At 38.9% G+C, this 24,979-nt stretch overlaps 10 protein-coding genes across 10 annotated transcripts; 1 reads left to right on the forward strand and 9 right to left on the reverse strand.

The window, feature by feature from the left end:
* Positions 1–489: 489 nt before the first annotated feature.
* On the reverse strand, positions 490–3,651 carry LOC6650284 (vesicle-fusing ATPase 2). The gene is made up of 2 exons (XM_002073566.4): positions 3,450–3,651; positions 490–3,325 (listed from the first exon to the last, which is right to left on the reverse strand). The coding sequence occupies exons 1-2, from the start codon at positions 3,557–3,559 to the stop codon at positions 1,183–1,185; spliced, it is 2,253 nt and encodes a 750-aa protein (XP_002073602.1). The 5' UTR covers positions 3,560–3,651; the 3' UTR covers positions 490–1,182.
* A 315-nt stretch (positions 3,652–3,966) lies between these two features.
* Positions 3,967–5,388, reverse strand: LOC6650285 (tRNA:m(4)X modification enzyme TRM13 homolog). The gene has a single exon (XM_002073567.4). It carries the CDS (start codon positions 5,300–5,302, stop codon positions 3,980–3,982), a length of 1,323 nt encoding a protein of 440 aa, XP_002073603.2. The 5' UTR covers positions 5,303–5,388; the 3' UTR covers positions 3,967–3,979.
* Positions 5,389–5,989: 601 nt separating this feature from the next.
* LOC6650286 (probable small nuclear ribonucleoprotein Sm D2) lies at positions 5,990–6,719 on the forward strand. Its single transcript, XM_002073568.4, has 2 exons — positions 5,990–6,143; positions 6,258–6,719. Coding segments are annotated over exons 1-2 (360 nt in total). The 5' UTR covers positions 5,990–6,141; the 3' UTR covers positions 6,616–6,719.
* Positions 6,652–7,505, reverse strand: LOC6650287 (protein D3). The gene is made up of 2 exons (XM_015176688.3): positions 7,296–7,505; positions 6,652–7,224 (listed from the first exon to the last, which is right to left on the reverse strand). Exons 1-2 carry the CDS (start codon positions 7,422–7,424, stop codon positions 6,742–6,744), a joined length of 612 nt encoding a protein of 203 aa, XP_015032174.1. The 5' UTR covers positions 7,425–7,505; the 3' UTR covers positions 6,652–6,741.
* Positions 7,506–7,754: 249 nt separating this feature from the next.
* Positions 7,755–8,695, reverse strand: LOC124460501 (protein D2-like). The gene is made up of 2 exons (XM_047011427.1): positions 8,410–8,695; positions 7,755–8,336 (listed from the first exon to the last, which is right to left on the reverse strand). The coding sequence occupies exons 1-2, from the start codon at positions 8,533–8,535 to the stop codon at positions 7,857–7,859; spliced, it is 606 nt and encodes a 201-aa protein (XP_046867383.1). The 5' UTR covers positions 8,536–8,695; the 3' UTR covers positions 7,755–7,856.
* A 72-nt stretch (positions 8,696–8,767) lies between these two features.
* Positions 8,768–9,654, reverse strand: LOC6650288 (protein D2). The gene is made up of 2 exons (XM_002073570.3): positions 9,459–9,654; positions 8,768–9,389 (listed from the first exon to the last, which is right to left on the reverse strand). The coding sequence occupies exons 1-2, from the start codon at positions 9,549–9,551 to the stop codon at positions 8,907–8,909; spliced, it is 576 nt and encodes a 191-aa protein (XP_002073606.1). The 5' UTR covers positions 9,552–9,654; the 3' UTR covers positions 8,768–8,906.
* A 518-nt stretch (positions 9,655–10,172) lies between these two features.
* Positions 10,173–11,093, reverse strand: LOC6650289 (protein D2). Its single transcript, XM_002073571.4, has 2 exons — positions 10,896–11,093; positions 10,173–10,841 (listed from the first exon to the last, which is right to left on the reverse strand). The coding sequence occupies exons 1-2, from the start codon at positions 11,055–11,057 to the stop codon at positions 10,368–10,370; spliced, it is 636 nt and encodes a 211-aa protein (XP_002073607.3). The 5' UTR covers positions 11,058–11,093; the 3' UTR covers positions 10,173–10,367.
* A 1,621-nt stretch (positions 11,094–12,714) lies between these two features.
* Positions 12,715–14,372, reverse strand: LOC6650290. The gene is made up of 2 exons (XM_002073572.3): positions 13,599–14,372; positions 12,715–13,535 (listed from the first exon to the last, which is right to left on the reverse strand). The coding sequence occupies exons 1-2, from the start codon at positions 13,993–13,995 to the stop codon at positions 13,093–13,095; spliced, it is 840 nt and encodes a 279-aa protein (XP_002073608.1). The 5' UTR covers positions 13,996–14,372; the 3' UTR covers positions 12,715–13,092.
* Positions 14,373–17,671: 3,299 nt separating this feature from the next.
* LOC6650291 lies at positions 17,672–18,961 on the reverse strand. Its single transcript, XM_002073573.3, has 4 exons — positions 18,764–18,961; positions 18,428–18,698; positions 18,165–18,346; positions 17,672–17,821 (listed from the first exon to the last, which is right to left on the reverse strand). Exons 1-4 carry the CDS (start codon positions 18,959–18,961, stop codon positions 17,672–17,674), a joined length of 801 nt encoding a protein of 266 aa, XP_002073609.1.
* A 2,389-nt stretch (positions 18,962–21,350) lies between these two features.
* Positions 21,351–22,574, reverse strand: LOC6650292. The gene is made up of 2 exons (XM_002073574.2): positions 22,045–22,574; positions 21,351–21,980 (listed from the first exon to the last, which is right to left on the reverse strand). Exons 1-2 carry the CDS (start codon positions 22,490–22,492, stop codon positions 21,520–21,522), a joined length of 909 nt encoding a protein of 302 aa, XP_002073610.1. The 5' UTR covers positions 22,493–22,574; the 3' UTR covers positions 21,351–21,519.
* Between the last annotated feature and the right edge of the window lie 2,405 nt (positions 22,575–24,979).

The following is a 24,979-nucleotide window of genomic DNA, read 5'->3' on the forward strand; positions in this document are numbered from 1 at the left end:
ATATTAAGCAAAATATTCCCTTTTTAACATTCTACAATAAAATGAGGTTCCTTTTTATAAGTAAATGAAGAATTGGTATGGAAATCGATTGACTTGGTCATAGAAACGTTAAAATTGAATATTTCGAATGTTGGAAAATGGTCTTACCAGCACATAAAAACTGTCAAAAGGTTTTAAATATCTAGAAAGTGAAGATTTCTTACCGCACCCAACTTAAAAATGGTTTTAAATCTCTAGAAAATAAAGATTACATGCCATTATAGATATACATACCTTTATCGTTAGTAAAATTATGTTAAAAAGTTGTTGCATAATAATTATATTTTATTTTACATTATATTGTGTATAATTCATAAATTTTCAAAACTGGGCTATAATTAGCCAATACACTCACAAATACACACACATATACACATGCACATCTAATGCTGAAACCCAAATTGTCCTACCAATGTGTATGTGTATTATCAATTGCTATAAATATATATGTATATTGTATCGTTATTATTATTTCTATATTGTGCCACTGAACTTTTGTAAATTGTTGTACAAATTTGTTTAGAAATAAAGTTCTGTATAAAGTCTATAAAGGTCACATAATCCATATGCAACCTTAATAGATTAGTCGCATATACACACACATATGTATATGTTTTTAAGGTGATTCATTGTTTTATTTTTGTTTTTTGTTTTTGTTTTCGTTGGGTTATTTCACACTTTTGAACTTAATATCGAGAGCAAAATTTTTCGATTTAACGTTAAACCTTATATAATCGCAAGCAAATCTTCAGTTACAATTGAGTTTTGGCGCTTAACAAAGAGGAGAATCTTAAACAACATTAATGCACAATACCAAATAAAGAATAATAAGTAAGCAGATTAGTAATAAAATTATCATTATCAATTAATAATCGTCTAGATGTCTAAAGCTGGCGATTATTTGTGTGTGTTTTAATTTGGACAGAGACATATTAAACGAGTTAGTTAGTTGGAATGTTCACTACTCCATTATTGCAGGGTTACTCCAAATATCCCAGACACAAACTGACTGACTGACTGTCTGACTATATTTGAGCTAAGATAGAGATATAGATTGAGGGGGCAAGTGCATTTTGCATTTTCCATTTAGAAAGCATCGTTGAGCTCTACGACTGATAATCTCAGTTCAGTCATAAGCGGTAGCTAGTGTGTACGCGCCACCAAATCTAGACCGCCCTCCTCTTCCATTTTGGTCAGGAACTTGATAACACGATAATGTGGTTCCGATTGTCTGGCCATATCGATGAGGGCAAGCAGTTTCTTAATGCCAATGCAGACGCGTTTACCGGCCATATTTCGGGCAATATTCTGTATCTCGTCGGGACTAAACAGATCCGAATGATCGAGGACGGCAAGCACATGATCGGGACTGGACAAATTGGAGACATGTAACACTGAGGTGAAGGCCGGTAACATTTCCATTTCCTCTAGAACCTCTCGCCGGCTGGAAGTGCACAGGATTAGCAATTTACGTCCCTTGGGCGGTTGTTTTTTGAGAAGCACCAAAAGGGCTTGCAGTGTGAGATTAGAGTAGCGCGGTCCAATGGATCCATAGTCGAGCAGGCGTTCCACATTGTCCACCACAACGCAGCTAAGCGTGGATCGGTAGGCATCATCGAATATTTTGCGTATATGCAGACATTTAGCTGATTCGGTGAAGCCGACCATGTCTTCGGGCGAGCAGACCTTGACAAAGGGAAAGTCACTCATTTTGGCCAAATTGGCGGCCAGCGCCGATTTGCCTGAATTGGGAGCACCCTCGATGAGAACAGAGACAAGGCCAGAACTTTCAGTGGCTTTGGCCTGTTGGACATAGAGCATGCCATCTTCCAGAAGACTTGTAACCGGTGGACCCCAATTGACGATGCCTCGTGCCACCATATTCTCCAGCATTTCCTGGGCAGCTCCAAAGGCCGGCTTTATGTCGTTGTCCAGGGCGTGTAGAAAGTCCGATCGGGTTACCTTTAGCTTTTCCATGGCCTCGGGATCCACATGGACTTTGGAATCGGCTTTAATTAGCCGATTCATGGCTGTGGATTGAGCAGCACGTACCAGACCCTCCAATTCGGCGCCACTGAAATTCTTGGTTCTGGAAGCAATCTCTGCATTGTCCACATCGCTGGCGATTTTATTAAATTCTCGCATCCGTTTGGTGTGTATGTTAAGGATCTGGACACGTCCCTGCTCGTTGGGTAGACTAATTTCCATTTGGACTTCCAAACGGCCAGGTCGAAGTAGAGCTTCATCGATCATGTCTCTGCGATTCGTCATGCCAATGACGAGAATGTTATTTAACTGCTCCACGCCATCGATCTTGGCCAGGAGCTGATTAACCACAGTGTCATGGACTCCACTGTTGCCTGCCACAGATCCACGAGCCTTACAGATGGCATCTATCTCATCGAAAATGATGATGTGTAAGCCACTATTGGGTCCCAGGCGTTTTTCCTCCTCCTCCGCCTCGGCGAAAAGCCTTCTGATATTAGCCTCCGATTCACCCACATATTTGTCCAGAATCTGTGGTCCATTCACTATCTTTGGCTCGCGGGCATTTAGCATGGTGCCGATTTGTCTCGCCATCAGAGTTTTACCCGTACCGGGTGGACCATAGAGAAGAATGCCCTTGACATGCTTAATGCCCAGTTGCTCGACAAGTTCTGGAGGGAAGACGCGAGACGCAAAGGCTCGCCGAAATATGGCATTGAATTCCTTGTCTAGGCCACCAATGCCCATTTTGCCGAAATCCCAGTCCGGATTTATGATCGATTGCCTTACAATTTTGCCCTTGGATCTGCCCTGCAGATTGAGCACTGAATTCTCTGCCTTTTCGAATTGCACTATCGTATTGCCCAGAATGCGGCCAAAGCGTACATTCCTCGTCTTGGACTCCTTGCCATCGCCCACAGTTCGGGGATCTATTGCTTCCAGGGTTTTAACGGCCAAGCCCAGAAATTTCTTATCCTTGAATTGAAAGACCAGTGTCTGGCCCACGGTTAAGGCCATGCCTGCGAATTGCATGATGAATTCTTTGGCCATTTCATCCGAATCGTATGGCTCTTGGGTTGTCGTCTTCTTCTGCAGAAAATCCGTCTCGAAGGACACGCTGGTGATGATATCCGAGTTGACATCGAAACGATAGGGTCGTACATCAATTTCCTGGTTAATGGAAAGTGTTGCCCACTTCCGTTGCACCAGAGAGAAACCAACATGTCCACGTGGCAGATCCGTTATCTTCTCCAAGGCAAAGATGTAATGTTGGCCCGGCCCTGGTGATATGTCGACATATCTGTTGTATTTAAAAGAGAAATATTAATCATAATCAGAGTTCAGCACACTGGGTCATGGTTAGTAGTAGAGCAGGAGAGGCGGATGTCTGTGTGTGTGTGGGAGGTTCGGAACGGGATACAAACTTGACTTCATCGGTGAAATCTGCTATATTCACGATCGCTTTATTCGTCAGTGAAAGCTCATCCGTTGGGCATTTGATAGCCTTCATTCTATGCGCCATTTCGACTGACATTATGATACAACTTTTCCGTAATATTGTGAAAAAATATATTTTCCACTCTGAGTCAGACGCAGACGCAAACACAAACTTGTAAACAGCTGATCCAGTGTTCCAGTCAGCGCTGTCAGGTTTAGCCAATTAAAGGCTACACATTATTCCAGTCAGCGCTGCCAGTTTAGCCATTTATGGTCCAATTTAGCATTTAATTATGGAATATGCTTAATTGAAAGTTATTTTAGATCTTGCATATTTGTGTTTATGTTATTTAAGGATATTTAAATTGCTTAGATGATAAACAAAAGTAACAACTTTAGTTTTTCCTTTAACGATCAAAGCTGCTTAAAATTTGCTAGCACTGATCACGAAAACTACTTATCGATTAATCCCATTTACTATCGAGATTAATGAGCGCCAAATAATTAGTTTTTAAAATTATACTATGTCATCTTTATTATTGCACTTTGTATCGATACGCTTAGCTAAAAGCACAACATTTTCCAAGGTAATATCGCTTGGCACATAGAATTTGAGTGATGCTTCAAAGCCATTGGATCGCAGATGCTCCAGGCGACCATAATCGAGAATGCGTTTACACTGGTATCCAATTTCCTCACGTTCTTCGCGACTCAGCCGTTGATTGATAGACTCTGCGAGTTCCTCCTGGTTCTCTGCCATGGCCTTGCGACGATCTCGACTCATGCCAGTGCCACAAACGGCCCATCCTACCATTTTGCTAATGATGACAAACTCTCGTGGACTTATGCCGGCCTTTTCCAGCCACGTCTTGCCCACATAGCTGCGCCAGGAACAACGATGATGACAGCAGAGGGCAATCAGTATATAATCTGTAGTTGTGGTTTCATTCTCGGCCAGAACACAGCGCAGCGTAAGATCTGTGGCTGCTCCACACAAATGCTTTGACAGGGCTACATTACGTTTGGTTTGCTTAAGTTCCGGCAGCTGGGACATCTTCAGGTCGGCGATATCAGCTCGGATACGTTGAACCAATTCCTTATTGGCCACCTTATTGTCCTTTTTGTGGCGCAACGAAAGGCGATCGATGAGAACCACTTGGGCATTCGAGAGACTCTGAGTCTCCAGTGCAGTGGCCAGATAATATGCCAATTGTCCCTTGCCGGCTCCAAATTCTATAAAACTTGTGTCCTCCTTCAGCTGTTGATCGTGTTCAAGGATTCCGAGAAGTGCTGATGTCTGGACTAGATGCTTGCGCGATTCTTGGCCATATTCTTCATTGCTTAACGGCTCTTCCAACGAGGGATGTTGAAATTGAAGCTGTTCAATGGTGTTGGTCACGTGCTGGTCATATAAATGTTTAACTTTCTTTATAACACCATAGAACTCCTCATCCTCCAGTTCGTGCAGTTTCAGTTTGCAGTAGCCATCATGCTCCTCGGAATTGTCTAAGGCGTCTCCAGCATTGAAATTTTTAACTATGTAAGGCAAGGTGCTAATTTCTTCGCGGGCATTGCAGATTTTTAGATGTTTTGTTAGCTTCCATTTGAATACCGTGTGCTTGGGGTCCAGGGGACACGCTACCCGGATTTGTTCCTCAGCAGTTTCCACGTTGTCTTCAGTCACTGTAGCGAGAGCGTGGGCGCCACAAAACAAACTCCCCTTATTGGGTGTCATCTTACAGTTGCGCTTCTTTCGTGGCACCCAGTAGGCGCAAGTGGTTGCTTCTCCATTGTCATCAGTGGTGGTGGTCATCTTAGGTTTTTTAGCGGCGCCAGCCATAACATCCGCATCGAAACTTTATTAAAATTTTATAGACAATTTTATAGACAAAATTCGCCCGAGCCATAAAAAATTGCCGCAATTTCTTCTTCTCGCCGTAACTTTTTGCCCTCGCCGTAACTTTTCATGTTAACGTACACTCGACGGCGAAAGCGAAATTCACTTGGGACAGTGGGCACTCCCTATGTGGTATTATTTACCAGAGTAAAATTCCACGAGCACGACACCTTGCCGATTTATTTGGTAGTTTTTGCGAATTTAACAAAAGCTAATGTAGCGGGATTATTATTAAAAGTGCCAGATGCCAAATTTCGGATATTCCAATATGCGGGATTTTTTAAACTTTTGTTTGCACTATTCTTAATAAACGAAAATATTATTGAGTTTACAATATTTCTTGATTTTATCGAACAAATATAGTTCAATATACAATATTCTTCGATTTTATTATTCAGAGTAAAATATTTGGCTGCCGGAGCAGTCACACAACGCGCCAAATAAAACAACAGACTGGCAACACCATAATCCATAAAAAATAGCGTTTACCAACACCGATATCTCGCTCAAGTCGGTTTTTCCATTTTTCAACACTGAAATCTCGAGTAGCTTAAGTAAATATTTACCAAACACTATTCAATAAATCGATAAATTTTTATTGGAGCTAGTGAGAAAGCGGCATAATTTTTGGAATTTATCGGCCACCCTACAAACGGTCACACTGTCCGCTGGAGAAAAGCCGCGCTGCGAAAACGTTTTGCCGAAAAATAACATAAAATCACAGAATTAACAATACCAAATAAATAAATTGCAAAGAAAAAAACTGCCAAAAGCTAATTACAATGTAAGTAACTTGTTTAAAGCGTAGCTAGTCTACTGGTTATTCCAATGTCAAGTAACATGATGTGCGGCTTTTTGGTTTGTTGTTGTTGTTGGTTATATTCATTTTTGCTTGCAGGGCCCTTGTGAAACCCAAGTCTGAGCTGACGCCAGAAGAGCTGGCCCGCCAGGAAGAGGAGGAATTTAATACCGGACCCCTATCCGTACTCACACAATCCGTAAAGAATAATACACAGGTTCTAATCAATTGCCGCAACAACAAAAAGCTACTGGGGCGCGTTAAAGCCTTCGATCGCCATTGCAACATGGTTCTGGAGAATGTCAAAGAGATGTGGACTGAACTGCCGAGGACAGGCAAGGGCAAGAAAAAGGTGAAACCTGTCAATAAGGATCGCTTCATCTCAAAAATGTTCCTGCGCGGCGATTCAGTGATTCTGGTGCTGCGTAATCCCTTAGCCACTGCCTCAGGCAAATAGTCACCATCGAATTGCCCAATAAGTACAATCATTAACTCGATTCACATTTCATTTACATTAATCAATAAAACCAAAATGGATTCTTTCACATTTCACAAGAAAAAGAGACAGAGGTCATAAATGGAATTATGTTTCGGACAATTGTTTATGCAATTGGGGCACATAGTCATCATACTGAGCCTGATATAAATTACCGGCAATGGGCTGGCCCAACTGATACTTCTCGGCAAATTTGGCTGCACTGAATTTCGGTCTATCCTTGCGAGATCGGTTGCTTACGCGCTCTTCATCGAACTCCAGTTTGCGCGACTGCTTGTACAGCAAGAAGACATAGCGATGGAGACCAGTATCTTTTGGTGGGCCAGATCCCACATAGCCGGCTAGTACCTCGCCTTTGGCCACATCATTGCCAGGTATGTTAACGACGACCCAATGTTTAAATTCACGAAAAGTGGGCTTCGAACGTGAGGGTGCATCTGGATCGGTCATGATGAGTGTATAATAGTCAGATACGTCAGCTGGATTCCACTCCACCAGTGGTTGATCCTTCACTTGAGTTGGTGTTAGCTCCACACCATCCTTGGCAATGAGACCATTGCTATAAGTTACCTTTGAATGGAAAATTTTTCGTTAGCACTTTGTTTACTTTTCTCTTTCATCTTTACATCCTATAGCCACACCTGTAGAAACTGGTTTGGTGCTTCTGATACGACATCAGGTACCACTTCGTGAGACTTGAAGATGTCTTCCACAGAGTGGGAACTTGCACCCAGAATCGTGGTCATTACCATGAAACAAATGAGAAACATTCTCTGGGAAATTTTTGTCTGTGAATTGATGAAAGTTGAATTTTTACTTCTTTTTTCGATGATCTGCTCGCAGTGGAGGTTTCTGTACAACTGAAACCAGTTTGTTACGTTGCTGTAGCTATATAAAGCAAAACAAATTAACGCCTCAACCTCTCGGCTACCAATACTAATAACAGGTAACTTGTTAACCCTGTACCGGCGAATTGTGGGATACATTTTAGTCATAGCTAACTGACTGTAGGAAATCTATTTCGTTAGACCTTAAAAGATTATAACTTTATCCCAAAACTAACCCAAACAAAAAACCCTATTTGCATGACCTCATTTGGCTTTGCCTTTGTTTCTGTCACAGTTGAGTAACAATTTTAATGGTAACTTGGGCATTTTAATATACATTATAATTAGTAAATTATCAAACATTAACTTAGTTATTTAATTGCCAGATAATTGCTTATAAAGCAAAGGAACATAATCATCGTATTGTGCCTGGAAAAAGTTACCAGCCACAGGATTGCCCAAATGATATTTGTTCACAAAACTAAGAGTACTGAATTTTTCTCTTTTATCTGCACTTGTCTTTGGTATACGTGGCTCATCGAAGGATAACTTCTTAGGCTGCTTGAACAAAAGGAAGACATAGCGATGCAGGTCAGTTCCTTGTGGCGGTCCAGCGCCCACATAGCCGCTTAGTTCTTCGCCTTTTTCAATTTGATTGCCAGGAATATTTCCGACCAGCCAATGATGCCATTCACGGAACTTTGGCTCTTTGCGGCTTGGAGCATCCGGGTCGGTCAGCAGCAAAGTGTAGAACGAATCTGGTTCGGCTTCCCATTCAACTTTAGGTTTATCCTGCACTTGTGTAGGTGTTAGCTCAATGCCATCCTTGACAATCAGACCATTGGCATAAGTAACCTGTGTGGAATGGAAAGTTTTTGTTAATGCTTTTTGTTGAGGTTTCTTTTTTCCTTTGCATTTGTGACATCACCTGTAGAAACTGGTTTGGTGCTTCTGCTATTACATCCGGGACAACACCGTGCGATTTAAAGACCTCTTCCACAGATTCAGAATGAGCAGCCAGAATGCTACTCATTACAATTAAAATTAAAAGCATTTTCTTTGAGTATTCCAGCAAATGGTCAAGTTAAACTGTCTTGAATGAGGGTCCCCGTACGACTGAAACTAGTTGGCAATGATGCTCCAGTTATATACACTAAGCCCGGACCGAGTGCTCAATAGTGTCATATGACCTGTTGAACCTGTATTGGTAGGTCAAAAGCCAAATTGAAGCCATATCATCTGTAAAGTAGTGGGAATCTTTCTCTATCGTAAAGCAAATAAACAAGTGTATTTATATGTCGTAGCTCTTTTGTTTTGGTTACGCTTGATTTAATAGCTATTAACTTGAAAATTTAGCAAAGTTAATTTGTAATGTATTTAATAATGGAAATTATTTTTTATATTATTTGTTCATGCTTTGTCTTTCTACTTCTTGCCCGACAATTGCCTATAAAGCTTGGGCACATAATCATCGTAACGTGCCTGAAAAAAGTTACCAGCTACAGGATTGTCCAACTTATACTTGGCTACAAATTTGACAGTGCTAAACTTTTCTCTTTTCGACGAACTTGTCTTTGGTATGCGTGGCTCATCGAAGGATAACTTTTTCGGTTGCTTAAACAGCAGGAAGACATAGCGATGCAGGCCAGTTCCTTGGGGTGGTCCAGCGCCCACATAGGCACTGAGCACATTTCCCTTATCTATTTGATTGCCAGGTATATTACCAACCAACCAATGATGCCATTCTCGAAACTTTGGATCCTTGCGACTTGGAGCATCTGGGTCGGTAAGCAATAAAGTGTATAAAGCATCTGTTTCGGCTTCCCATTCAACGCACGGCTGATCTTTGACTTGAGTAGGCGTCAGTTCGACGCCATCCTTGGCCATAACTCCGCTTTTATAGGAGACCTGTAATTGAAACACTTATTTATGGTTTTCATTGGCGTTGCATTTGAGTGAATTCATTTTTAGTTGCACCTTTAGAAAGTTCTTGGGTGCGCGTGGTATAATATCGGGCACTATGCCATGGGCCTGAAAAATTTCTTCCACCGTGGCTGATTGGGCAGCCATTATAATGGCCGAAATAGTAATAATTAGGTTTTACAGAAGAAATTTTAAATGGATAAACAATTGAGCAAGGCTTGCTTAGAGAATATATAATCTAGAAATCAGAGACAAAATGGCTTGAGTATTTTTCAGATATCATGTTAATATAAATTCGTGGAGTCCTTATGTTATTATTTACATTTAGAAGTCTTCAAATTGATATGGTATATTGCAATAGTGGATTTACATTGATGGAAGTAATAAGCTAATTTAAATATGTTAATTTTTTATATGTACATATGCATATAAAATCGATTATGGTTAGAGAAATTCCCCTAATTTCAGCCCCAAAGAATGCTCCTAATAATGATTATTATATTAAACATTTTAGGAAATTAAACGTAAACCAGGTTTCTGTTAGCTAAATAGCCAGTTAAGTGTCAAATATGCCATGCTATAAGTCCAAGAATCTGCAGTTTTTTTTATAAACCAAACCAAACTAAACACATTAAGTGGGCACTAAGACAACTTTTATATACTACGATTGATGTGAAGGCTGCAGTTGTGTTCCAGTTTGCAATGAAGTGTTCAATGTCAATTCTATTCTAGTTAATCCAGCTTAATCTAGTGATCATGGTCATTAAATTCATGTCCATTTGAGCTTTATTGATATTTCTGGGTGGAGTATCAGTCACATGAGTCTTAAGATAACGATTTCGATTAATTTATGCATTTCTTTAGCCAATATTTTAAGCAACATCAAAAACCGGACCCTCTTCCATTCACTTTCGTATGCGAATGGGATTGCTTAAAGCGTCTGATTTTTATCGCATTATGACCCTACGAAATGGCCTTGTACAATGCTGGCACATCAGAGTTCCAACTGGCTGTAAAGAAGTTCCCGGCCACCGGATGACCCAAATTATAAAGTTTTACAAATTCTTTGGTATTAAATTTGCCACGTTCCTCGGCATTGCGTTTGGGAACTTTTGGGAAATCGAATTTCATATGATCGGATTGCTTGAAGAGCAGGAAAACATATCGATGAAGGCCACTGCCCTCGGCTGGTGTGACACCGATATAACCAGCTCGTCTGTCACCCAAAGTCAATTGATTGGCGGGTATATTGACAACCAACCAGTGCAGATATTCCCTATGTGTGGGATTATTGCCACTGGGTTCATCGGCATCGACCATTATGAGGGTATAATAGCTTTCCATAGCCGATGGCCATCTAACAGTTGGCTCATCTCGCACCTGCATGGGTTGTAGCTCAATGCCACGATCTGCCTTAATGAGGCCCGTATAAGTGACCTAGGATAACAAAGATTATCAAGTTTAATTCTCAATTCCTTTGTTTTTACTTACATTAAGAAAATCTTGGGGTCCAATATCTATAACATCTGGTATGACATCCAAGTGTCTCAGGAATTTGCTGACTTCCGTATCCGCCTCCCCATGTGTGTGGCTAATGATTAGAAACAAACTGATGAATAATCCAAATAGTCGGTGGCATTTGTTAGTCCACATTCTGTCATTAATATCTGCAACTGAAGCCGATCTGGGCCATGCAGTGACTTAAATACTTCACTTTGCCTACGATCAAGCTCAAAAAACCGGCTGTGTTGGCCATCTTGGGGACCAGTTATGCGATTTTTGTTAAAACAGCTGTGTGTTTAATAATGAGTGATTTGTTAATAGGTGTGTGGGACTGACTGACTGCCCTGCCCTTTCGCCTTAAACATATTGAAATTGTTGTCGTTTTTAATTAAACTTTTACCCAAAGTGCCCTAACATGCAAGAATACAATTTGTTTGCCTGACAAACTTGCGTGACGAGTGGCCGTTTCAAAAAATAAATAAAAATAAAAGCAAAAATCAGTTAGTACCTCATTTTGGTTGACAAAACTATTACGGAAATTGCTACCAACTTTATAATTATTTTCATGCAAATCATTTCAATAATATATGAATATCAATAAAGAAAACAAACAAAAAAAAATGCAAATAGATTTTTAGCTGAGTCTAAAATCACTAAAAATATTCCGCAATTTAATTCAGTTCATAGTTCAACTCAGTTTTGTTTGTAAATAAAACCTAATGGCTTAATTAAAATGATTTGATTGTTTAACTAACAACATATAATACACATTTTTTCTATAAAGTATCAAAAGAATGCAACATTTATTGCATTTGTTATGCATTAGTTATTCTCTTGATTGCATTTCAAATTGTTTTTACAACTGTTCACCATGGAAATTAGCAAAGTTTTCCATTAACAGAAATATCAACTATCAACAAAATAGTTTCACAATGTTCATAGAAAAAAAGTATTTATAATTACTTCTTTGGCAACTTAAAAACTTTTAATGGGTTATATCAGGTTTGGATCCAGGGTACGACAAACGGTGCTGCTGACCCAAGTCCTTTACGTCAAAAGGAATATGACTTAGTGTTAGGCCAAAATAATAGGCAAACAGCAAGAAAATTTTCTTTTAGAACTGCTTTTAGAAACTTTTTCGAAAGTTAAGTTTGACCCTGTATATAACTGAGATTTGACATATTTAAATTGTTGCAACGTTTCATTATAAGGCTAATCTACAATAAGAAAGAAACTTTCTCTTTAGCTGCGTTATGGGCGCGGTTCATATACCCTTGTGGTGCGAGCCATTTGAAAATCGTTAATCCTTTTAATAAATTTCCTTATTTTTCATTCAAATATTTTTTTAATATTATCACATTTTTATATTACTTTGTCTAACTATTTAAGTTAGACAACCCATTTTAATAAGATTTTTTTATATTTTTACGGAGACATTTGTTAATTAACTGGGCTTTTTTGGCAGCCCAGTAGCTTTTTAGCTTTCTAAGTTAATAAGCACAGACAGAACGAAAGAAATGGCTAAATCGATTCGCCATTTCATGCAGATCACGAATATATATAAGGTTTACGGGGTTGGAAACGTCTTCTTCTCTGCGTTAGAATGATTGGCTCTCTATTTAAAGGATTAATGATTTACAAATGGCTCACACTCTTACTCCAGAAAACTCGCTACAAAAATAAGTGCCACGAGTCTCCCCCAAAAAGTATGCAATTGTATGTGAAAGCCATTACTTTCACTTGCCTTATTGATAGAGAAAACCAACAATTTTTTGATTATAAAAGAACACAAAAAACAAAACAAATGTTTTTTTAAAGTTTTTCAATTTTTGCAATTTTTTAATAAATTAAATAAATATTTCAATTAATTAATTTGATTTTTGGTCGATTTGTGCAGTATGTAAACGAAATAGTTATGAATAGAAGGGCAAAGTGAGAGTAGTGAAAGAAAATAGGGCAAAGAAGCATGAGGCTAAGTATGAGAAGAAGAATGGCTAAAAATCCTCGTGGGGTCTCAACGTTAACAACTAAACTCTATGTCCTAGACATGTTCCGTTACATTTTGGTTTGCTTGACTCGAGCTGCCACGCCTACATTTTGGGTGAATGAAGTGTGGTAGCATTCAATTCCTTGGTATGTACACATATGAAAAGCGGCGGCAGGATTATAGCGCTTGGCGCTTGATCTAAGATGAAGAGCTGTAGCTGGACGGGGAGCCGGATGAGCCGGACGACGACGAGCCAGAGGAGTATGAGGAAGAGCTGCTGGGATGGTAAGAGCTGTAGGCCAAGTTCTGTGAGTCCCAACGAGCATAGGGACCACCGCTCATGGGCTCCCAGCTGCTGGGATCGTATGAGGAGGCGGTGGTGCTAGGTACACCGTATTCAACAGCTGGCACTGGAGCTGGCATTGGCACCATGTTCATCTTCATGCCACCCAATTTCTGGATCAAGTTGTAGATAAGGAAGCCAAGTACCAATTTGATGGCAATCTTGGACAAAATCAAAGCCTTGGTGGCCTTAAGACTGACCAGAGCCAAAAGAATGGGCATGACAACCTTCAACTTGAATTTCATGAGCAACAGCAGAGGCAAGAAAAGTTTGTCCTTGTTCTTCTTTTCAGCGCGACCTAAAAAGAAGGAACGATCAATTAAAAAACAAATTTTATTGGACAAACCAAAGACTAACTAACCTTCTTCTTTGGGCAATTCCAGATCAAAGCCACGATCGGCACGATAGGTCATCACAGAGCCAGCAAAGAAAGTCTGAGGCAACTGCAGACGCATCTCGTTCGAGTGAAGAATGCGGGCCACACGATCCACAATGACCTTATCGATGACATCATCATCGAAGGCACGACCGCTGACATCCTCCTCCACATTGGCCATCGTGTCTAGATAGGTCAGAACTTTCTCCTTCAGACAATGCATGGCATTGGAATGGAAACACTTATCCACAATGGTCGAGATCAGCTCATCGGAGCTGTGAATGCGAGGGGTGACCGCATTATCAATGGCAGCACCTTGAACAGATGATGCCACCAGCAGAACACAACCGAACGCGAACAAGGACGTATAACGAAAAGCCATTTTCTTATTAATTAATTGCACTTCACTCGATATTTTGTATTGTATTGATCTAACCACCAAAGAAGCGCGTTGTGTGTTCACTGCGAAGTCGATGCGACGACAATGTTGGACAATTGTGCGGGTATCAACGATTTTATACTGCCGCTCCCAGGGCACTTATGTTGGGAGAGGGCAGCGTGGACAGTGGACAGTAAGTTTTGGAGCGCACCGTTTTGTTTTTCGTTTTTCGTTTTTTTGTTTTTGGACAGCTCCGAAAATGAGTGACGAAAGCCGAGCCATGCCAAGCCTTTGAGGGCCTACACATCGTAAAGCAAGTGTCTGAAGTTTTTCACCAAAAACTATTGTGGCTTCTTCTTTGATATTTAGGTTGCACATTGCTCCATGCCCTCGTCACCAAACCCCAAACCCCACCAATCCACAATGTACATATGTCTCAAGCTTTCTCGCTTTCCATATCATCCAGAGAACCCTCCGCCCCGCTCCAATGTTTTGGCCAAAGTTGCATTATATGTATTGACGGTTCGATGAAAATAAAAACTTTTGTTTCCAATTAGTATGCGTAGATGTAACTCTTACGCGAGTATAAGAAAGCCAGAGACCCCTACACACACACACACACACACACACACACAACTACACACACACACATCCAATCCCTGGCCACTGCTGCACGTGCATATTTTAACGTATCAGTGTGTATCAAATTTCGATACAAGAAATCAGTACGGAACTAGCTTACACTTTTTGCTTTAGCCAACCGCCCAATAAGGAATTGAGGCTTCGATTTATTCGGCATTAGGTATTTTGTCTGGCCCTTTTTTGTTTTTCGTATGCGGAACTGGTGTAGTTTTTTTTCTTTTTGTCTCAATGATTATTACTGTTGTTTGTTTTTTTTTTAGATTACGAAATAGATTTTCGCTTTTTTTTTCGTGTGACACATTTTCATGTGACACGCTTTTTGTACTTGGACTTTTTCTTCTCAATTATTAAGAATCAATTTGTGGAATTTCAAAAATTTCAATTAAGTAAATGCATATAATAAAAATCATGACTAATTGGAAAACTATTGTGGTCACATCATGTACATTTTTTTATTCTCGATCTCAGTTATTTTAATGTAAAATAAATGTATTTGGAGTTGATTTAATTAAATTTAATATCAAATAATTGCATACCTGTTGGTAAGTTTTATTTATACTTTTTAATTTGTTTGAGCTGTAATCTTGGTTTTTAACAGAAAAAGTAAAGGACTTGATACATTTTTTGATATATGACAAAGATTGTGGTCAACATGTTTAAGGATAATATTTTTGTTTTGTTTCATTGTGGCTAATGAATAAAATACTTTCTAAAATCTTTTTTTTTTTATTGCATGGTGAATATACTCATTAATTTAGAAAAGCAACAATCAATGAGGAGATTCTCTGCATAGCGTTATTTCGGGAACTACTATTTCTACTCTTATTAGCAGAGTTGGCCATTTTTAAAATTTAAGAGATTAACTGAACATTATAGAACTTTGAAATTCGCTAATTTTGATTAAATTAAATTGTTAATTTTAAATCTAGGATGTTAAATGCAGAAAGTAGATTCCAAAGAGATGAAATATGTGCTTAAATATTTTATTGGCATATAGTAATATATAAATTGCATTTTGAATATTATAAACAAATAGCTGTCACTTTAAAATTAAGACTTGCCATTTATTAGAGACGCTAATTTACCACAAAACCAAATTTGGCTTTAAATTTAAATAGATTCATTCAGCCGACAACCAAATAAGAGGGCCTATTGATTAACTATTTGATTTGGCTCTAAATTGCAATTAGTCCACAATCAAAAGATGATGATTAATTGATGATGATTTGGTCTTAAATTGAAATCTAATTAGTTAGAGAAGGCCTATTGATTAACTATTTGCTTTGGTGATTAAGCTATGCATTGTTATGCTTATCAATTGCGTTAGTAAATATTTGAGATACAAAGTTCCGACATGTTACTTAATCCACCATCTTTGAATTCAGGTGCCAAATCTGTGGATAACTTTTTTTTTTGTCGTTTGTTACCTAATTGTTATTTTAAATAATGCATCAGGTGTCGTTGTTGTGGCACGATTTTATTTATATATTTCATTGTTTTTTTTTATGCTTTATCTGTTATCACTCAATAAAAGAAATTTGTGAGCTTCCTTCATTTCACAAGCGCCACACTTTGCTTTAAATCGTGCCAAAAGTTGAAAAAAAAACATATATATGTACATATATGTATAAAACTTTATGTCGTGCAATAAATTTCCATAAACTCGTGTCTGTATCTGTGTGTGAGTATTGCCCAAAAAAGCGTCCTCATGCATGCCAAATGATTATGAAAGTGATTCCAACACCTGCCCATCCATGTTGTTGACGAAATTGGTTTGAGATTTTCCTGGTAAAATAATCAAATTTTAAGAAATTCTTACACTTTATAGTCATGATACTTGAAAGCGTAAGGTAAAATGGATTCTTGACCTATGATTGGCTTTGATTTTCTTTTTTTAAATTAAATTTAAACCTAAAAGTATTTATAAAGAACTTCTTATCTTTTGTTAAAATTCTAATTTGAGTGCAGAATAGAATAAATAAGTATTTTTTTTTGATTGGCAGCCATTTAAATTTTGTGGGGTTTTTTTTCTGCTTTTGTTATTGATATACGAATCGCTCTTTCAACCACAAAATTTTTTACATATTTTCAATTTTTGTTCCCCGTTTTCAATTCATTCCTTTTTGCTTGGTAAGAATGTCATGCACTTGAACGCATTCTCAGTTGAAGCATGGGCTCTTTTTTTTTTGGGTGGAGTAAGGATTTTTATTTAGGAGATTTATGTGTGTGGTCAATTACGCTTCATTGAGCATTCAATGCCGTTTGATGTCGCCTATGCTATGTAAGGCCTTCCTTTTGGTTGGTGTGTGTGTGTGTGTGTGTGGGTACACACCCTCTCCAAGAATGCTTAAAGACTTTCACTTGCCCTCAAACTCTTTTGTGGTCAACTTTCGCGTACGCCAGTGAAAAGAAGAAATTTTTGAACAAATGTTTTTTTTGTTTTTTAAAATGATTTTTATGCACTTCATCAATTTAATCGGCTGCCCAAACACCGAAGTTGTCTTGAGTAGAATATTTAATACGTTTTGGCTGCCTAAGAGTGGTCGTTCGGTCTTAAGTTTGGCTAATTAGGACAAGATTACCGTGCACGTAATGCTTTATAAATATTTAATGCCAAGGTGAAATTTTGCTAAGGCTTAAAACGCATCGTGCCCAACGTTGGTTAAGTTAATTAGGCTTCCTAGTCTGAGAATTAGCCCAAATGGATTACCCAGACTCTCTCTATGTGTGTGTGTGTGTGTGTAATAGAATTTGTTTAATTAAAACGATATTTTGAACATTTATTCATGGTATTTATCTTTGCTACTTTATTTGTGTGTTTTTTTTTGGTACTGTTTTTTTTTTGTTTTTGTTTCTGTTCTTCAATAAATAGTTAATAAATAAATATATTTAATAAATAAAGTCTAGGTTGAGAGAAAGAGACATCTCAGGAGTAAAACAAACAGGACAAGGTAAAGCAAAAGTCACAAAAGAAAACTTTTAACAATTAACAAATTATTTTGTGCTTTTGGAACTTTTGTTTATGGCTGCTTTTCGACTAGGCATAGCCTTGGTAAGCCAAGTTTTGAGCCGAAGCGGAAAATTGAGGCTGCTCAACAACTGCGGCGGGCACGGCCCCAGCAAATGAACGACCATCCCAAGGACCATGGGCGGTGATGTGTGCCGTGTGATGATGATCATGGGCAATCTGAGAGGGGGGGAGAGAAAAAAACAAATGGAGTACTAAAATTTTTCTTGCTAATAAAAAGAGAAATTTTACAGTCATTTTTTTTCAAAGAGGATAGGGAATTTCTGTGGTGGATTGTGATTCTTGTTGTGGGGAGTTGTGGGGCTAGGGTTTGGTTACGACTTACCCAGCTAGCTCTCTCTCTTTCTCTTTCTAGACTCTAGGGTTCTATACATACATTATATATATTTGATATTGCTACCCGACGCCTCCCTCACAACTCAATCCCATTTTTTAATTACCACAGCCCGCGAATGCCTAAAAGACAATGGGAAATTTGGTTTTAATATCTAAATTATCTTACCTTTTTGCACAATTGGAAAATGGCCAAACCAACCGAAACAATGAAGGAGAAGAAACCCAAAGCAAGAGCATTGAATGCCTTAATCTTCAAGATTCCAATTGCCATGGGGATAACAGTGATGGCCTTCAGCAGAATGAGCACCAGAATGGGCATGGCCAATTTGCGTAGACGATGCTTCTTGCCTAAAAAAATGCCAAAATGAAATTTGCATATGCACATCAGTTGACTGTGATGGATGACAGCTAATCAATAGATTCACCCACCCTTCTTGAAGATGTTGCCCTTCTTACCCCTGGCTTCGATATCATCATCATCGTTTTCTTGATTCAACTGCAGATTCAGGCTCAACTCATCATTGGCCAGATTGCGGGCCGAGACAGTGATTTTGGCATCGGCTCCTGGCAGATTCATGCTGACATCATGTCCCCGCATATAGTTCTCAATGGCATCAATGAAGCCATCAGCACTGTTGGCACGTGCCTCGCTAACGGGCGCCGATTTTTCACCATTTGAACGCACTTCCAAATTGGAGACCTGCAAGCAGATGATTAGACAGCTAGATCCAAATTCCAATCGGCTTATCATTTATCATTTCTTACCGTATAGCTTTCTTTGCTCATCACATTGTCCACAAAACGCATGGCTCGCTCTTTAATGCAGGCCATCGAATCTTGACCACTGGCGCATTTCGATTGCTCCTCGGCAATCAGACGTTGCAATTGGGGCGTTGTGGCGCCTTGAGTTGCTGCCGCCAGGGCTACAACACCTACCACAATCACAAGGAGTAATTTGGCCATTATTATTAGTTGTTGTTGTTGTTATCAGTAAATAATGTTGATCAGCCACACACAACAACTCGTCTCAATGCTGGCACAATTGCGTTTAATAATCGTTTTTCTATTGTTCACGATTTTTATACTCCCAATGTTTTAAGCGCTGTCTCAAAAGTCTCGTCGGCCAATTGGTCGTCGTTTTGGTTTTTTGGTTCGTTCGTATCGGCGAATGCCACAGCAAAAGAAATGGCGAAAGAAATCATGAATGAAGTTAAATGTGTACGCAGTCAAGTCGGCTTGGCTCTTGGCTTTAACAAGCAGGCCGGTTGCTTGGCTATTTGCTTCATCTGCAAAGTCTGTGTGCGTGCCTTTGTGTGGTACCATGTGTCGTATACTTAATGTGGTCTTATTTCAAACGCGTGCCGTTGGCTTAACAAACACAAACACACACACACATACACCAAATGTAAGATGTGATGGGAGTTAGGGCGGAAACTAGGGTCAGGTGTTTCTATTTAGACCTCAAGAGTAGGGTTTCTTCACCTGAATTTCATTATCATTAATCATTTAGAAACTGATTTTAGTCGAGAGAGAGAGAGTACAAATAGCCACAGAAAAAGGAGTCAAATGCAAAAAGCTTTTAATTTATTTAAATCAACTTTCATTCACATTAAAATTAACTCATTTAACATACACAGAGTAACTCATTTTTTTGAAACATTAAATATAAATTTTTAAGTGAATTTACATTACTCTCAGTTACAGTCACGTTAAGAGCTCATTGAAAACTAGCAATTAAAAAGGTTGCAACACATAATTTTATACGCAAAAAATTATGCAAACAAATTGCGTATGCAATTAAATCAATGATAAATTCATAATTAATAATTAACACAAAACATAATTGTAGATTATCAAGAGCCTCTGGCCCCACCTCTACCCTTAAACTAAAACGGCCCAAAACTTTGGCCAAAAAGTCACCATCTACATGTCAATTGAAAAGAAAGCGCTATTGCCTTATCGAAAACGAAAGTAATATGCTTAAGACATAATCCCTTTCTCCACCCCCGCCCCATGACCGCCCCCCCCTTTGTGGAGACTTCTTCGTTTCGCTTTGGTTGCCTTTCCCTGCGAACACAACTGCGAAATACTGAAAAATCATGAACTGAATTTCGATATATTTTTTAGCTTGGTGTGCGCGACACATTTGAATTATGAATCTCTGTATATTGATTACGTTTGCCTTGCCATGAAAATTGAATTGATAACGGAATAAAAGTGGGGACGTGAGGGTGTGTGTATGTGTGTGAGTGTGAGGGGGGGATATGTGTGGGGTTTCGGGTTTGGTGCTTGGTCAAACAAAAAAATTTCACCGCACACAGCATTGGCGCTTAATTTGCAATTCTGGACACATTTGCCATTTGAAGTTGAGCCTGAGACTCCCCCGGCCGCCTTTTTTGCTTTTTGTTCACTCTTTCAATTTGCTGCCAATGAAATTGGAAAACATTTTCACATTCGAAATTGTTGCGTAGAAACGCAGCAATTGCTGCCATGTTGGCCACGATGGCGGCCAAGTGCATGCCATTAAATATAAATGAAGTGTTGACCATTTTTATTATTGGCGCCGATGCCATTTTGCATTGTTGCACGCTGCTGTGGCAGGCGCTTTGTTGCCCACCCACCCCTCGATTTGATAAGGTTGAAAATGATGGCTCTACCTTGACTATTGATTTTCTCTTTGGATGTTGAACAGAACAGAACACACACACACACACACGTTTAAGAAATATTCTATCTTTCAGCTAAATTCGACTGTTATTTTACCCTGTTTTATTTACACACACACACACACACACGCACGCTTTAGTTATATTTATATTTGCTTTTGCTTATGTTATGCCAGCTGCCCCCATAAGCATGCTATAGTTTTAGTCTTGCTCAGTTTACCCAACTAACCCAACATTTAACTAAGAGGAAACAAATGTCGTAGAGAGAAAGAAATTGCAACTTTCACATTACAATTGCACATCACAATGGCGCACATTAGGGCTCTTTAGTGGTTTCTAAAATTTGTACAAGATTGCCAAGTATTTCTATGTATGTACATACATCCATACATATATGTATGTACATGAGTCGTTAAGCGAAATTAAAGTGGGTAAAAAGCAATTTACTTTTTCTGTTGTCTCAACCAGACAAATTTTTGGCAGCACTTTGGGCACTTTGAGTAGACCCATTAGAAAGTTTTGACATAATTATGCCAAGCAAAGGGTTACATTTTGGTAACCTTATCCCTTAGAAGACCTCCAATTAGAAATTTCATCTTTTTGCAAGCTTTTATTGCACAAGTATTTACAAAAAAAAAGAAAAGGGACCAAAATCCTAAGAGATTGCCATCCAAGAGGCTTGGGCATTCATTTGTTCAGTTTGGTTTTTTTTGGGTTTTGTTTTTTTTTGTACATAGAAATAAATAAATAAATAGAAACAATATGCAACTACTTAGAAAATAGAAAATAAATAAGGTTGTTGATTGGCCAATTTGTTCTCTTTGGAGTTTCGTATTTCGTTTTGTTGTCTCCGGTTTAACGTCTCTTCTGACCCACATAGGCCATATCTTGAGCATCCTGTGGCTCCTGAGAGGAACGTGCCCAGGCATGAGGATCCCAAGCCGGGGCTGGATGCTCCAAATGATCAATATGTTCGACTGGCAAATCAACATGGTGATCAATATGATGATCCAGATGATGGTCTATGTGATGGGGAACAATATGTTCGATGTGATGGGGCACCACATGCTCAATATGATGTGGCACCACATGATCAACGTGATGGGGATAGTGCACCACTTCGTAATTGACAATTTTGGGTTTTGCGATTTTGAAAATGACCAAAGCACCCGACAAAACCAGCGATAAAAGACCCAAAGTCATGGCTTTCCAAGTCTTTAGAGCAATCAGACCAAGAGCCAAGGGCACAAGAACCGTTGTCTTCAGCTTCAGGCCAAGTAGGAAGGGCAGAATAGCCTTACGGATCATTCCACGTCCTGGGTGAAAGAACAACATAATTGTTAAGTTCTGTCATGGATTCTCACTTCAATTCCTACTTACCCTCTTCACGAGTTGCCAATGGAATAACACCGCCCTGGGTCAACGGATTCTCCATCAGAAAGTCTGGAACCAGAGCGCGAGCCTCTGAGCTGTGGAAGTATTCAGGTGCCTGGATTCTCAGGGCATGGCTGGACAAATAGTTATCGATATCGTCAAACATTTGCTGGGAACGGCCTGTGCTCGACTTGGCCTCTGCTCCAGCTTGCTCTGTTGTGCGAATAATTGACAAACGATTGGTCAGTTTCACTTCTGGCTGCTGCAGAGCCGCATTGAACCACTGCAGGGCCTTGGGTCGCACACACGATATACTCAGATCCTTGAGACAACTGTGATACATGTCCAGAGCCAATTCGGCAGCAGATGTGGCCGGCTGCGACTGGGCGGGCGCTCCATGGGCAGAGGCCAGTGTTGTCGCCAAGGCGACAATTAGCCAAACGTAGTTTTGCATCCTGTTCACTTTCACCGAAAGAAATAAAGCCAAAAAGCCAATCGATCGCAGCTCCCTGTACGTAGTGTATGCGCACGCTTTGGCGACTCAATGGGTTATGCAAATGTCGCCTGGGCAGCTCTTGGTTTTTATACGTCAAGTACTTTGTTAATTGAATTGCGTATGCGCGGCGTATGCATTGCTTTGCTTTGCTTGTTGCCTCTATACGCTGCTTTAGCGACCATTCCTTTTCGTTATCAAAGTCATGGAAAGCGCAAGTTGTGTCTCTATTGTCGTTGAAGTTTCACCTCCACACTGGTGGCTAACTTGGCCCGAGTTGCTTTCAACCTGCTTCTGGTTCTTGCGGGCCCAAAAGTGCGCCCAACCCCACCAAATTGGGTCTATTGGGTCAACTGTGCGTTTTATGGTCACGCAAGTGTCTTCTTGCCCAACACAATAGATATCCATCCATCAAACAGTGTTTGGTTTTTTTTTGTTTTGTTTCAAGCATAATACTTACTCTTCCATCATATACCGCACATAATTGAAAGTTATTTTATGGCTTCTTTATCGATGGACAATTGCGCGGGGACACTGCCCGCTCGTTAAATCAAGTGGCTGCGCTTCCAGTCCATGGTGCGTGCCCAGCAACTCAATTAGAATACTCGCACTCCAACCTATTGGCTCGCTTGTATCTTTTGCTATCACATTACACAGCGAATTACGAGATACGGATACCGAACAACGCTTAGACAGCTTGAGACTTGAGACTTAAAGCCAATCGCATTGCATTTGTGACTTTGGGGTAAACTTGCTATAATTTAATCAATTTTGTTGCGCTGCTTTAGTCTACATAGCTTCATGGCCACAAAAAAATGAGATAAAATCACATTGAATCAATTCTAAAACTTATAAAATCTCTATAATCTTTTCAAAAACAGTGAGTATGACTCATCCTTTAGTAATGATATTTTTTGTATTACTAAGAAAAAGCAAAAGAATGTTAGAAAATTTATCCAATTTGGTATGCCAAAAAGTGATAAAGTATTTTGTGAAATCCAAAAATTCTCTTCAAAAATGGCATCCCCATCTCGTCCTTATGGAAGTCCTACCGTTCGCAAATAAAGCGTGAAACCAAAAATGAAATTTTTTTCTTGATCTATTCACTTTTTTGGATCGCTGTTGGGTATGATTGGGAAAATACCTTGAAAAATTCTAAAATTATGAGCTTTGTTAGAAAAAATTATGTGTTAAAAAATGATTACCGATTGCCTAATTTTTGCGCCCTGTAGCACTTCCATGAGCTCCCAAAAGGAAAAAAAAATTTTTTTTGAAAATTTCTGCTGCAGCCCAGCCAACTTGACGCCGCACAACTTAACGGCCGATAAATTTTTACATAGTATTCTTGAATGATATATATATCCGAAAATGCAAAAAGAGAAAAATAGAATTTTTCTATCACACAAGATAGAATCCCCCCTTAAACTCGCACTTTAAGGACTTATTTAAAATTCAGAGACTGTTCGAATATTTGATTTGATATGACCTAAAATCAACTAAAATATCATGTCTCGTCCTGCACGATATATTTAAAGAGTTAAAAATCTATCCAACTGAGTCAAAAAACATTAACTAAAATAAATTTTAAGGCCCGATATACCAAAATGTTGACTTCAGGCTGGTCTTAAAAAGGGTTAAAAATCTATTGAAACAAATGGAAAAAACAATTTTGTCAAGTTTCTAGTCTTTTATCACATTATGAAGTGGGGATATTTGACATAATTCTACAAATTGAGACAGATACATATTGATCGATATTTGAATTGCTGTTTCAGAAAACCACAAAAACATATTTACCCAAATAAAATTGGGTCTTAAAGTAATTAAATGTTGATTTTAAATACTGAATTTACAATTTGGCAACGATAAATCAGCAGCATCAGCTAAGGCATGATTTTTCTAACCTAAATATTTTCTGGAGCCCTCCCAAAGACAATTTTACTTGTCACAAAATTTCCGTTTCAAAGCTTAAATTTTACTCCAAGAAATATTACATTTATATACTTTAAATTCTTTTTTTAATTGTTCCTATTAGTTACACATTCTATCTGTCTCAAGAGGCTATTGTCCTTGGCATAGGATACGGCGTGTGTATTTCATGAAAACGAAGGATGAAGAAATTCGATAATCATACCCTACTTAAATCATTTTCCAAAGCATATTAGTTCAATTAGGGCTTAATTAAAACCTTATTATACTACCAAAAAAAATCTGAAACGAAAGTTTTTCTTAGCTATATTTAGTTGCTTTATAATAAATGTTTCATAAGATAGATTTATTTACTATGTGATTTAAATTGGGCAGTTATTTCGTTTGCCTTTATGTTTTTTAATTGGTTTCACATATCGGAAGTGCTTTCGTTTGAAAATTAAAAACCAAATGCTTTGCCATATCTGGACGAGGGGACACGTTTTTAGCTACTTGAACTTTTGTCTTTATTTTTTTGTT

Source organism: Drosophila willistoni, chromosome 3R (genome assembly GCF_018902025.1).
Source record: "Drosophila willistoni isolate 14030-0811.24 chromosome 3R, UCI_dwil_1.1, whole genome shotgun sequence".
NCBI lineage: Eukaryota > Metazoa > Arthropoda > Insecta > Diptera > Drosophilidae > Drosophila > Drosophila willistoni.